The following is a 13550-nucleotide window of genomic DNA, read 5'->3' as shown; positions in this document are numbered from 1 at the left end:
AAAAAAAAAAGGGGGGAGGGGATCCCAAGAAAGAATGAAAAAAAAAAAAAAGAAAAAAAATTTGTCTTGAAAATAAATGTTAATGGAACACCAAATAAGCACGAACCTCATTTTCTGCTCTTTTCCTGGGTTTCAGGCTATCCAGAGGAAAGCCTGCAGTAGTAACCCCTGTGAGAACTCAGGAACCTGTGTAAACTCACTGGATGGTTTCTTTTGCCTCTGTCCCAGCAACTGGCAGGTAAGTCTTTAGCCTCCTTGAATACGGACCGTGTATTTTAACTGTAAAGATACACCTGGCTTAGTGTAATTGTGATGTAGTGTAGCATTTTAAGGTTGCTCAGGACAAAACAGCAAAGCAGTAGTATCACACTCATTGTTTGGCTGAAGGGCAGCAGATTTGCTTCTCAGCAATATCAATATATACCAAAAAAATGAAGCCCAAACCATTGGGCCAGACCCTGCATTGTTATACACAGGCAATGGCCCATGAAGTCAGTGATGTTTGGCAGTTCCCACAGCAGAGAATTAGTCTTTGGTTTTTGCTGAGCAGTGAACTGAACTGCATGCCTTGCTGTTGATCTTACACAAGGATAGAGAGAGAATGGGGGAAGGGAAGGATGTTTATTCAAGTTCAAACAAATAAGACAAATGGGGGTGTAAGTAATCAGTTCCATTCTGAGTTTTTTAAATCCAAAGACTTTACGGGCAAAGGCTTTAATGGTGCTGTTACATGCACTAGAGATGGAAAAGTTGTACCTTCTTCTCAAAGGCTCTCAACTTGAAAATTGTCCCAGCAAGATTTGGGTCAAAATTTCTGTGCTTTCAGTCTTAATAAAACAGCATCTCCTGATAGAAACAGTTTGAAAGAAAGTTTTCTGAGCCTTTTGCTAGCAAGTTGGAAAGTAGGGGGGATGACAGTACTATGCTGTCCATATGCTTTCTACAAACATCTGAAATATTTTATCCCCCATCTGACTGATAACCAGGGTCACAGAAACACAGCTGAAAAATAGAGTTTTGTTATAATTTTTCATAAGGGAAGCTGTGTTGATAGCAGCCCATGGTTTGTATATCTTTGGAAACTATTTTAAACATTAGCTCCATGGTTTGCTTAATTTCTCAGTTATTTGGAAAATAAACTGGCTTTCCATTTCACCTTAGGGCCTCCTGTGTTCAGTGGATGTTAATGAATGCCAGATTTATGCTGGAACAGCGTTAGGCTGTCAGAATGGAGCCACTTGTGTGAACACACCAGGCAGCTACAGGTAACTTTTCAAAAATAGACACAAAAATCCTATGTAAAATACTCTGCTATTTTTGTACCCCATATCACACCTGCAGCACAAGTTCTAGGAATGTCTGTTTAGTATCTATGCACTATAATCCCTGCAGTCTGACAGAATGTAAAATCCTTAATACACTGTACACTGAGCCCACCGCAGACACAGAAGGCCCTCCGAAGCCATTGCCTGCTTTGACAAAGAGCAGCAAGAACCAGATTTATCACACAGCCATGCTGGGGAAGAAGGCTGCAAATTGGAGACCGGCTCCAGTGACCTGGCCCTCTGTCGCAGGTGCAGATGCTTTAATGGAAATTTACTGCACCATGGCATGTAGATGGGGTGGTGAGATGCGGCATGCTGGTCTGTAACCAGCACTCGCCAATGTGCCCAGCTAGCACAGCCATGTTATCATCCCTCTGTTATTACCTACCCCTTGAGACCAAAGGGAGTGAGACGAAGGAGGTGAACAGCTTTGGTGCAGCAAAGGCTTTTGAGTTGTTGGAAACAACTGAATATATGGGCACCCTTGATCACTGGCATTCCCAGCGCACCGCGTAACTCTGAGAAATGCCTTCACCCCCTCCAGAAATACAGGCACTGCTGAGACTGCAGCAGAGCAAGCAATGCACAGTGCTGCCAGGCAGAAAGGGAGGAGAAATGCTGTCTGCTGCTGGCTGCCCAGGAGGGTGCCTGGGCTGCCTGTGTGCCGGCCACCATAGGCACGAGGTCCCTGGAGCATATCCTTCTCTGGCTATGCCCAGCTCCTTAGGAAACATGCTCTTGTTTACAGGGCAAGCCAGCCTGAATGTTCTGTCTTATTTTCCAAAATGTCAAATAATCTGGTAAATAAATAACTTTCAGATATAATACAAAGCTATCCCTGTGCAATGGGAACAAGCAGGCTGGAGAGCATGCCACAGCTTTCTGCAAAGCATTTTGTCTCCTGCTTCAGCATGAAAATCTTAGCCCCCACAAATATTTGCTTGGCGTAACACTGGTTTATAGTGCTTTGTCAGTTCTTGGAAGAATCTCACACAAGGGAAGTTCTCCTGCAGTGCTCCTCACACTTCAGCATTAACACAGAGCCTGCTGAGGTGTCACTGGTATGTGATGCTTCCTGTCAGCTTTTCTTTGATTTTAAAGGATGTTTCTAGCTTGCCTGCAGCTGTCCCCAACACAGGCATTTGTCAAGGAAACAGCACACAAAGCAGCCAGCCTTTACTTGTTGTTTCTTACTGTGCTCAGAGATGTGTACAGGTGTGTGACTAAATTAAGGTTTGAGAGGACAAACCCTCTTCCTTTCTCGCAAGTGTTGTCATTGTGTTAATACAATCATGATTCCTGTAAGCTTCTTCCCCAATGTAATTCTTGCCCTTCTTGGTACTTGCTGAATCAGTGCTTCCTGAAATGAACTAAGACCTCTTCATAAGTCATCCAAATCTTAATATTACTGCTTTTGCATTACGCCCTCAGGATTATTGTTTAGTCCTTTCCCCAACCCCATTGTACTGTCTTCACAGTCTCCATGTACTGTCTTACTTATGTCTGAGTGGTCCCCAGATGCTAAATCCATCCCTGGGTAAAGCGTGACACGACTCTTTTCAACAACTGTGAGAACATTGCTGCTAAATTTTCTGGAACGCAGCAACCCATGTCACCCTACTCCTGCTCTGGTGTAGTTATATACACCAGCATGGACTGCGGGTGAAGAAAAGGGTTATATTTAACCTTCCGTAGCCCCCAGAGATAACACCAGGTGAAGGGCAGTACTGGATTAGGTACCGTGAAATGAAGCATTCTTCACTCCCTGTTCAGATTCTTTACCTGCATGCTTTAAGCTGTAATTCAGGAAAGCACTGAAGTATGAGGAAAAAGAGCAGGTATCCAGGAAACACCTTCCTGAATCAGGACCTTAATGGGATATTGCATCAGTTGGATGAAAGGCTGTGAGAGTGCCCAAGACTATCAGACTTTTGTGTCAGAACCAAAATAACAGGGGCTTCATCACAACATGCCGTCAGCGATGGGAGAGAACCAGGGCAGTGCCGAGCAGCAGCGCATCGCAATTTGGCTGAAGATCCTTGCAGTGTGACCCACCTCTTGAAGCTGTTCTCTGAGCAACTTCAGATGGGTAGCAGATTAATCTTTGCCAGACTAGGCAGGAGACAGTGCCATTGTCCTCCTCCTTTGGAGCCGGTCAGGTTGCCTTGCTGTGTCCTTTGGAGTCAAACATGAAGCTCTGCATGTACTTTGAACATACAAAGGTGACCTGTTGCCTCTGTGCTTGCCCAGCTTAAGCTACTGCACTGGCGAGATGGTGTTGGTCTATCTGCTGTCTCTTACAATAATGAACATGCTGTCTTACAGTACCAGAGACTGCAGTTAAGCATTAAGCTGTTGTGGGTTTTTTAAGCCTAAGTTCATGTGGGTTGCTTGTCCTGGGTGCAGCGTTTAGTTACCTGCAATTGGCTTATCAAACTGCTATTTCAACTGAGCATGTGACACCGTGGCAGGGACAGTAGCAGCTTATTAATAAATTGCTCCAAGGTCCAGATCAGTTGCACTGGAATACCCTAATTCAAATTCTGCAGATAAATACTTTTGCAGAGTGTTTTTCGTTAGCCAGCTTAAAAGCAATCCAAGAAGGGTGTGTACCTGCCATATGTCTCTGTGAGGAGCAGACATCAGCAGACATCGCAGCATATAACTTGCATCCAAATAAGTGTCTCTGCCATTTTAATACAAAGCTAGTGAACTGATAGGAGGCTTTCTGTAGGTTTAGGTCCCTTTCAGTTGTATTTCAGAGCCTCAGATTTGGTCTATGTGGAAATAGAGGGACAGAGAAAAGGGAAACGTTACCCGATGGCTTAGAAATTCCCCATTTCAGTTCCACCTCGTATGTACAGTGCTGTGACTAAGGTGTGCCCTATAGATAACAATGTGATGCAGCTGGCAGCCTGCAAGCCAGATCCCCCCTGTAGAATGCCTCCCTTCAGCCCACTACTTTGTTCTTCCCACCCCATCAGCCCCAAATGCCTCCTCCTGCCCACCACACTTGCTTGAAAGCTGGGCTGCTGCTGAGACAGCAGCTGCCACATGTTAAGGTGTGGGTGTGAAGGTACCCCGCTCTCTGGGACAGGCCAGACATGGCATTTCTGTGTATTGCTAGAGGTAGGGTTTTAGGCACTTGGCATCAAACGAGGGTCATAAACTGAAACACAAAGTTTAGGTGCTCTCTGACTGAAGTGGGGATTTCCAGGCTCATATTCCGTTGAAGTCTCATGTTAGACATTTCTTTTTTTCTGGATTTGTGCTTATGAATGTAACAAAAGGCTGCGGATTCTCCCATAGGGTCAGACAGTCATGGATATGCACAAGTCCCACATGATTCTTGAGTCTCTGCTGAACAGGAGCCTTGCCTCTGTGCATGATTATTAATAGGATTGTCAGTATAGTTAAATAGATGAATTTCATAAGGAACACCACATAAATAAGAGTGGGGAATGATCTCTTACTATGGCAATATGTGATCTTTAACAGCTATATAAAGACAACATTTTGATTTTTCTGTCTGCTTTCACCATTAGCTGCTCCTGTACTCCAGAAACCTATGGGCCTCGCTGTGCCTCGAAGTTTGATGACTGCCAGGGAGGATCTGAGACACTCTGTGGGCATGGCGTCTGCATAGATGCAGACAGGGATCAGCCCAACAAGGTAAGGAACAATGTAGAAGTCTCATTATGCAGCACAGCATGAATAAGCAACAAATAATGTTGAGCACCACAAAACTGTGTAGTGCACACTGCTGCTGAAAAACAGCAAGAAATGCCATTGTACAACATAACCTAACCTCTCTGTTGTCCCAACGACAGCAGAAAGAATTGAAAATGCCTTGTGTCTTGTTAGAGGTGCTTGTCACAGTATCAGATCTACTACTACATCCATAGGGAGCTTGGGAATATTCTTTGAATAAGTCAAAGTCTTATTTGAAGCATAATATTACTATTCATTATTTGTGGAGTTCTAAGTTGCTGGAATATTTTATTACTGAAATGATTAAGAAAGACAAACATCATGAATCTTGTTTCTCCTGGGAAAAGGCATACCTGTGGAACATTATCATCAGTGGCCTGGGAGCCACCAGGGCTGCACAGCGGCTGGGTGGCTGCTGCTCATCTTTGGTGCTCCTCACTGTCAGCTGGACCTGACTCCAGGCCCAAGCTCTCCAAGTGTCTGCACTGGGTGGATGCTAGCATACACTTGAACGGTCTTCTGGAGCAAGCCAGCTCATTCTTTTTGGGAGAGAAACACCTGGGTACAGGGTGTTCACTCCAAAGGGACATATGGAACATGCCAGCTTTGGCTCTTTCCACTCAGAGCAGCCCTCCAAAACTACCCTGCCGAGCCTGTGCTCCTTAACACTCCTATACACCCATGCACCAGTCCAGACACACCACATATTCTTCCTGCTATGCTATAAAATAATTTCTTTGCTCAATTTCTAAAAGTTTTCACAACTCATCACTTGTTTTCTGCCCATTTTTTGTGGAGAAAGCTTTTCAAAAGGGTTCAGTGTTGGCTTAACAGTGTCTGCTCCTGTGACAGTCAACAATAAAGCTCCCATTAGCTTTAATTGGACCAAAGCTAGATAAATGCTGAAATGTGGCCATTAGTAAAGTTTGCTAGAGAGAAAACTGTTTTCCTCAAAGAAAACATAGATTTGCAATTTAATGTCAGCACTGCACATTGCACAGATTACTGAACGGTTTGCTTAAAAGAAAACAGCCAAGCTGATTTCAGGTTGCTTTCACTGATGTGTTGACCCTGGTTACAAAGCAAGTTGATGACTTTTAGTTATGCTTATGTGCAGGTCATAACTGCTGTTCATTTTCTCTGGGAGCTTTGGGGTAAATTACAGGTTTCTTTTATGAATGTAATGAATGAGCCTGTTGTTGCTTCCATAATCTAAATAGGTGAATTCAGAGGAAGAAATAGACTGAGAAAACTACCAAAGCAACTTATAAAACAGAACGTGCAAACCATGTAATGCTCTGAAAGCTTTCTTGCTATAGATTAAAAGACATTTTATAAAATGAACTCCTCCTGCCCTTTTCTTGACTGTTCTAACCATCTTAAATATGTAATGTGATGTTTGCTCTGGCAGCCCAAGTACCGCTGCGTCTGTGACACTGGCTGGATGTCCCCTCCTGGCAGCCCTGCCTGCAGTGCTGATATAGATGAATGCAGCCTCCCTAATCGTCCGTGTTCACAGAATCCACTTGTGCAGTGCCACAACACACCAGGCTCCTACTCGTGTGGTCCCTGCCCCACAGGTATCACGTCCTTCCACGCTCTCAGGTGTGGGGGGGTGGCAGTAGGTAGTACTGGCTGTATGTCATAAGTACAGACGCAGGATCCAGATGAGAGTAACTCTATGAAATGCTTTGGTCTGTATTCTAGAGAATAAATGCCTGCAGGTTATGTCTTATCTAGGTAACGCAGGCAGTGGAGTCTAACGCATGATTTATCCCATCCTAAACTGAGCATCTAAATAGGTCTGATGTATCCTCATGTCCATAGGTACCTTCATATCCATCATGTCCTATTACCTTCATGTAACAGGTCTGAGGTACTTTCATATCCTTATGCTCACTGCCCTAAGGCAATATAAAAATCTAATTGTCCCCTCAAGCTGTATAACCTGTGATACCTCTTCCTGAGTTGGGTAGGTGGTGTGTACAGGAGAAGTATTTGAAGTATTTAAACAGAGTTATGATAAAGCTTTGCTGCAAATTGTGCATGTGTGCATTAGACCAGAACTGCCTCCTCTTTAGGTTAAAGTGTGTTTGATTCTGGAATATCCAGAATACAGTTAGAATAAAACGTTCTTGCATACACATATGCACCCTGTTGTGTTTGTAACCTATTTTGCAGACCAGTATTAATTTTCATCAGTTATGAGAGGGACAGGTCTTCTCTTGTGTTAATGAAGTGAAATTCAAAAGTCTTTTTGCTCTATGAAAAGATCTGGTCAAAGAAGAAAATGAAAAGACCAGGCATTTTCTATTTTAATGTCTTTCCTGTGCTTCTTTTTAGGCTGGCAAGGAAATGGCTACAGTTGCCAAGACGTTGATGAATGTGAAAGTAATAATGGAGGCTGCTCAACAGCACCGATGGTTCAATGTATCAACACAATGGGATCCTTCCACTGTGGGCTCTGTCCACCAGGTAAAATCGATTTTTTTGTTGATAAAACTATGGAAAGGGTTAAAAGATGAAGATTCAACACATTTGAGCCTGTTTTATGGTCGACTTAAGAAGCTGAAGATTGGTTTTATATAAAGAAGTATCACATACACAAAGCAATACTGTAATACAGAATGCGGAGTCCAAGTATATTCAAACTGCTTCAGCTATTAGTGAACATCTTGTAGAGTATGTCTCTAATGATGGTCCTGAAATGTGTTTCTCTTGTACTAGGTAGCCCTTTCCAGTGTTAGAGCCTTGATTTGACAATGTACTTCTTTTATAAGATCATTAATGGGAAACAAGGATTGCATAATTATGATAGTAATCTCATTGTCTGTATTAATTGAAAGAGTATCCTGTGTGCCATAAATCAGCTGTATTGTCTGTCTTAAAAAAAGGCTTGATAATTGTCACGCTCTGAATGCTGTCTAAGAAGGCAGTGTTTCCATTGCAGTACAGGTCAAGCAGGGGAAGTCGTGACTTATGTCTTTATATGTGGTTTATGATTTAAAATGCTTTATGAAATGCATGCTACCAATACTAGAAATACTAGCAGGAAAAAGCGCTACTAATTGACTTTTCAGTTACTATTTAAATGGCAATAGACTGCAGGTAGTGAAAGCTCTCAGTTACTGAGTGCTGAAGGGCTATCACCATGCTGGAAACATGGCCTCAGACAAGTTTTGATGTGGTGCAATGGACCTCAGCTCTGGCCGTGCAGAGTCATGCTGCAGTGCTTTGGTCCTGCTGAGCCTCCCGAGAGGAGGCGGATGTTGTGTTTGAGACCCAAGGGCAGCTCTGGCGTGCAGCGGAAGGCCTGGAGGTGGTCGGGGCTAGCTGGGTGCAGATGCATAGGGAGGGCAGCGCATGGTGGCTATATTTGCCTAGCACTAATATACTTTTTTTATAAAATCATGGGAGGATTTAGTTACAATCAGAATCCGTCCCTGCAATGTAGGAACCACAATAAATATGCCAGGTTTTACTTCAGCGGCTATCTCAACTTCTTCTTTTTAACTGCAGAAGACTATGATTTTACACCATAAGTTAGTCTTTTTCTCACCAGGTGATTGTTTTGCTGTCGATTCTCAGAGAATGTAGTTTGTTACAGACTAACTGAGATTTACCTCTGAACAGGTTATGAGGGAGACGGACAAACATGTACCCAGGTTGATATCTGCTCAATAAGTAATGGAGGATGCCATCCTTTGGCTACTTGTACCTCAGCTCCAGGTACGATGCTCTCTTAAGGACTGTAAGTAATACCGGTGTGAATCTCAAGAAGGGTTTGGTTAGGCTGAATCCACTTTGTAGCAACATATTTAGATTGCAGCCCCTTCTCCACAGTCAGTTTTGCCTCAACCAAAGGAGTTTACAGGCAGGTTAGCTAAAGCCAGCAGGCCTTTCCACAACACTGACAGAAATAGATTTAGGCTCCACCAAAGAGAAGATTTCATCATAAAAATGTGGAGATCTTACCATTTCTCTTTGATGCGGTTTTCCAATTTCAGCTGCTTTTACTATTATTCTTCTTGTTTCCATAAATACCCTTTGACTACTCCCACCACTTCCCACGAAGGTGACCTTGGACTCTCAGGTACCCATAGCAAAGCAACACTAGGGATCTTTCCATGGTCAAGCTGGACACTGACCAGGGAAGGTATCAAAAGATCAAATAAGTTAGAATTATATAAAGGATCTGCTTCAAAATGTCAAGGACCTTTACTGTCATTGGTATTGTCATTGTAACAAGGACCGAATTACTTTCTGTATCTTGTCTCATCTCCCAAGGGCCAATGCCGTTTTGTTCCTGCACATCTGGGTACACTGGAAGTGGATATGGGCCGAACGGGTGCTCTCCTCTCAGTGGTATCTGTCAGCTGCAAAACCCTTGTGCAAATGGGCAGTGCTTGGTAAGTGCTGGGGTCCTCGCAGCTAGTGGCAGCGTCATGTAGTTATAACCAGTAACAACAGGGAGACTGGTCAGACTGAAAGCTGAGTGCAGACATACTAAAGGTAATGACCTTTAGTAGACCTGGGGATTTTGATAGTTCTGTTGTGGAGGATATTTATGATTATGATTTTGGAGAAATGTTCACAAATGGTAAATTTGTTGTTCCAGTAGAGTCCGATCCCATTTGTCCACACTGATCTGTGGATATCCTCCTTTTGATGATCCTGGGAGGCAGGGCGGAAATGGGACATATGATATGGACTTGGTAGTGTTAACAGTTGGATTCGATGATCTTAAGGGTCTTTTCCAACCTAAATGTTTCTATGATTCTATGATATGTTACCTTTCCCTTTTCCCATTTTCTGTGTGAAAGGAGATGGTTCCCTCACCTCCACTCCACCCCTTACCAGCATTCCTCGCTCTCTCTTCTGTAGGTACCTATTGTCTTTTCACTCAGATATTTAAAGGGCCTTTTGTGCCCAGATCTGATCTACTTTTTCTGACTATTTAGAAACTATTTATTTTAGTCAGTCTATTAAAATATATGGCGTCTTCCCCTAAATATACAACTGTAGGCAATCATGGCTACAAACTACTACATAAAGATAATAACACAGTGAGGTACTTCAGTAATGGGACTACAGAAGCATCTAATAAAATAGAGGAACAGCACAGCTATATTTGGCCAGCGTAATGACAGATGGAATGTAATGTTAATTAAATATCAGGCAACGCAGATCAGAAAACACCTTTTCGCCTTCTAAAGCAGCATTCGGAGCCCTAAATACACATCAAAATCCTCTTCCATCATACTGAAAATGTCTGTTCAGGACACAGAGGACATGAACAGAGAATGCAAAGGGAAACAGAAAATATAGCACATTGATTGTATGTCATCAAAGATGGGATTGTTATCACGTACCTTGGAATACCATGTTCTGCTTTACCTGTAAAAATCCTGTCTATAAAACAAGAAATATAAGGAAAGAGGACATACGAAATTAAAACAGTTAGAGATATGGAAGGACTTGATTATAAGGAGAAGTAGTAAAGGTTGAGACAAAAGAAATGGAAAAGAGACATACAGAATAAGGAATAATACTGAGAAGGCAATGAAATTGTTCCTATTTAACAACCCTCAGGGCAAAAATGAAAATTAACAGTCCACATAACTGCAGTGCAGACTTCCCAGAGAACAGGCTTGAGAGAAATGATTTATAAACCACTGTTATCGTGACTTGCTATTTATAAGGTTTAGGTAATACGATTGACTTGTTTCTAGGGTGATCATTTCAGAGCCAAGCAAAGAGTTTTCTGAATGGCTAAATGAATACGGATTTTGACTATGTAGAAAGTAATTTGAAAGAGCCCTGCAAAGAAATAACTTAATAGAAAAAACAAAGAGCTAGATAATCTGATTAGGCGTTAGGTTTATTTTGGTATTCACCAGTGACCATCAAGGCCATTAAATTCCAAAGGTTTTATTTCTTTCCTGTGGTATCTCCACATAAAATAAGCGTAAATATCAGTCTTTCTGCCAACTACATTGGTTCCTTTAGGTGATCCATGCTCATTAAATTTATTGCATTTTCTTATACCTGCAGGCAATGATCTCTGGATATTTCTGCCTGTGTAATGCGGGCTGGACAGGCCCTAATTGTACAGAGAACATTGACGAATGCATTAGCAACCCATGCCAGAATGGGGGGAGCTGCACTGATGGGGTCAACGGCTACTCCTGCGAGTGCACCAGTGCCTGGACAGGACCACAGTGCCAGACTGCCCAGCAAGGTACGGCCAGGACCTCCTCCCCAGGAGAAATGGGCCACCAGGCTTCAGCGAGTAGATGCTTGGTCTATATGATTAATATGTGAATAAGAACCAAGTTATGATGGGAAAAACGAGCCCTCTCCTCGGTGGATTACAGGTCCCAATCCAAAGTCCCTTGAAGTCAGTTTTCCATGAGTTTTGTTTATAGCTGCTTTGTTTAGCAGTAGGAGCGTAACAGTGAAGTTGATCTGCAGGCCCACTGGCCTTGACTAGGTGCCAGACATCCTAAAATCAGATCTCTGTTCCTGAGAAAGTGGTCTGGTAAGCTGGTTGGGAAAGAGGATCCGATATAAAGAGAACAGATTTACGAGAGAATATATTAATGTTTCTCTTTTGTGCATACTATTTCATTTGTTGTGAAGCTGAGAGGTCCTGATATTTTCAGTCAAGACAAAAAGCCAGAAAAGGTTTTCAAACAGAAATTTAATGAAATAAATGTTATCCAGGAAAATGGGGGACTCTGAGTTTTACAGAGTGACTGCAAGTTCCTGCCTTTAACATTTCTTCTTAATATAACTTTTTCTGTTTGGGATTTTTTTGCCATTAATTTTAATTAAACAAGGTCAGGATAGCATTCCAGTGAGCGTCCCTGTAGCAACCATCTGTCAGATGGCTCATATTTATTGCAGGTTGCTGTGAAGAAAGCAGATTAACTTTTCACAGTATACAGAATGTAAAACTTTCACTGAGCCCCTGTGAAATCTGCTCTATTTTAGAGCTACTTCAGGCTTTTTCCTATTTTCCTTAAATATCTAACCAGTAATGTTTTATTACTAAGCACATGTGGGAAAAAAATTGATTTTTAACCATTCATAATAGAAGGGATAGAAAACCAGTTTTTATCCAGTGAGAAATTATAATGTATCAACTTCTGTTTTAGTTCCTAATCAAGGGAAATATAATACATTTTATGACGTGATAATTCTGAACCTGGTTGAGAAATAGTGAGATGTTTTAGATGGACACTTCAACCAAAATTATATTCTTTTTACCACTCCTTGAAACAAAATACTTCAGTTTGCTGAGAATTGAATATTTCTTTAGGATCAGTTCAATGTTAAACTACAGCTGCTTGTTGTACACTATAGCTATATGTGCATTGTATTTTGGGTGCTTTATGGACATATTTTTCTGTAGTTGTTTGGGATTCCCAGTTCACAGCTCCCATTCATTGAATGGCTCAGTGAGAGAAGAGACCACGGTATATCATGAGAGGTATTATCAGGCCTAGAAATCTGACCAAAAAGAATACGTGGGACAATAAAACATCTGAAGGATAACTTCTATGACACACCACTACTGAGGAAGACAATTTTATATCATGTTAGCTTCAAAATGTTATTTTATTGTAGGTGAAAAATTTAAAGATTCAATCTGGAGGTAGTCTTCTGGAAAAAAACTATTTTTTTTTAAAAAAACTTTTTTATGTTTTACGGGCATTTTCCTGAGACAGAATCAACATCTTTTGGCAGTATCCACATATTCCAGCTGAAAATCTTTGTTCTTTTTCCAGGAACTACTTGTCCCTCAAGGAGTAATTTTGCTCATTTTTTGCGATGTCATTCCACTTGAGAGGAAAACCTGACGAGTCTTTTGTAGAAGTATCTTTCATCTTTGTTTTAAATGTTTAGGAAGCCAAAGCTATGCAAGAAAGTTAGGTTTTGTTTAAGTCTGTATAGTGATAGCAGAAATTAATCTCTCGAATTTTCTCTGTCTTTCTGCAGTTTGTGGAGGATATCTCTCAGGCTCCAGGGGGACTTTCAGTTACCCTAACAACCCAAACAGCCAGTGGTACAACAGTGGGGTCAGCTGCGCATGGGTTATTCAAACTGATCCTAACAAGGTAAAACAGAGTTCAGGTTAAAGAAACCCTCACTCTGCAGGACCCCTCAGCTCATCAGAGCAATCATGACCATCTTCATGCCACATATTCCAATATTGTGATCCAATCCCCTCAGAATAAATAGTTCTTAAAAAATAATAAGTTTCAGATCCTTACAAGCCTTTAGGCTCCTTAGCCTAAGAATTTGCCCGGGTTACGTTTTCAAGGTTTTTCCTATGCAGCTGAGGGTTAGAATTTATTTATCTACCACCAGCTAGAGAAAGCGCTTGTCTTACATTGCTTTAGAATGTGATTTGTGAATAGCTGCATGAGAAAAGCTCTGCTCTGATGGGCTCCACAGTTGGTTCGTGAGCTAAGTAACCCCAGAACAATTTCATGTTTCCGATTTCTG

The 13550-nt window shown here is 41.9% G+C and overlaps 1 protein-coding gene across 1 annotated transcript in view; it reads left to right on the top strand.

Moving 5' to 3' along the window:
- Window positions 1–13550, top strand: part of CUBN (cubilin) — a 147179-nt gene that overhangs the window by 3034 nt on the left and 130595 nt on the right. The window contains exons 5-13 of the mRNA XM_009275697.1: window positions 137–238; window positions 1162–1265; window positions 4871–4997; window positions 6448–6616; window positions 7380–7511; window positions 8670–8765; window positions 9324–9445; window positions 11091–11277; window positions 13041–13159. Coding sequence (XP_009273972.1) covers window positions 137–238; window positions 1162–1265; window positions 4871–4997; window positions 6448–6616; window positions 7380–7511; window positions 8670–8765; window positions 9324–9445; window positions 11091–11277; window positions 13041–13159 — 1158 coding nt within the window. The remainder of the gene's footprint in view (window positions 1–136; window positions 239–1161; window positions 1266–4870; window positions 4998–6447; window positions 6617–7379; window positions 7512–8669; window positions 8766–9323; window positions 9446–11090; window positions 11278–13040; window positions 13160–13550) is intronic.

This window comes from Aptenodytes forsteri, unplaced genomic scaffold (assembly GCF_000699145.1).
Source record: "Aptenodytes forsteri isolate BGI_AS27 unplaced genomic scaffold, ASM69914v1 Scaffold172, whole genome shotgun sequence".
Taxonomy (NCBI): Eukaryota; Metazoa; Chordata; class Aves; order Sphenisciformes; family Spheniscidae; genus Aptenodytes; species Aptenodytes forsteri.
The sequence above is the reverse complement of the archived record's forward strand: the minus strand, read 5'-3'. Positions and strand labels throughout refer to the sequence as shown.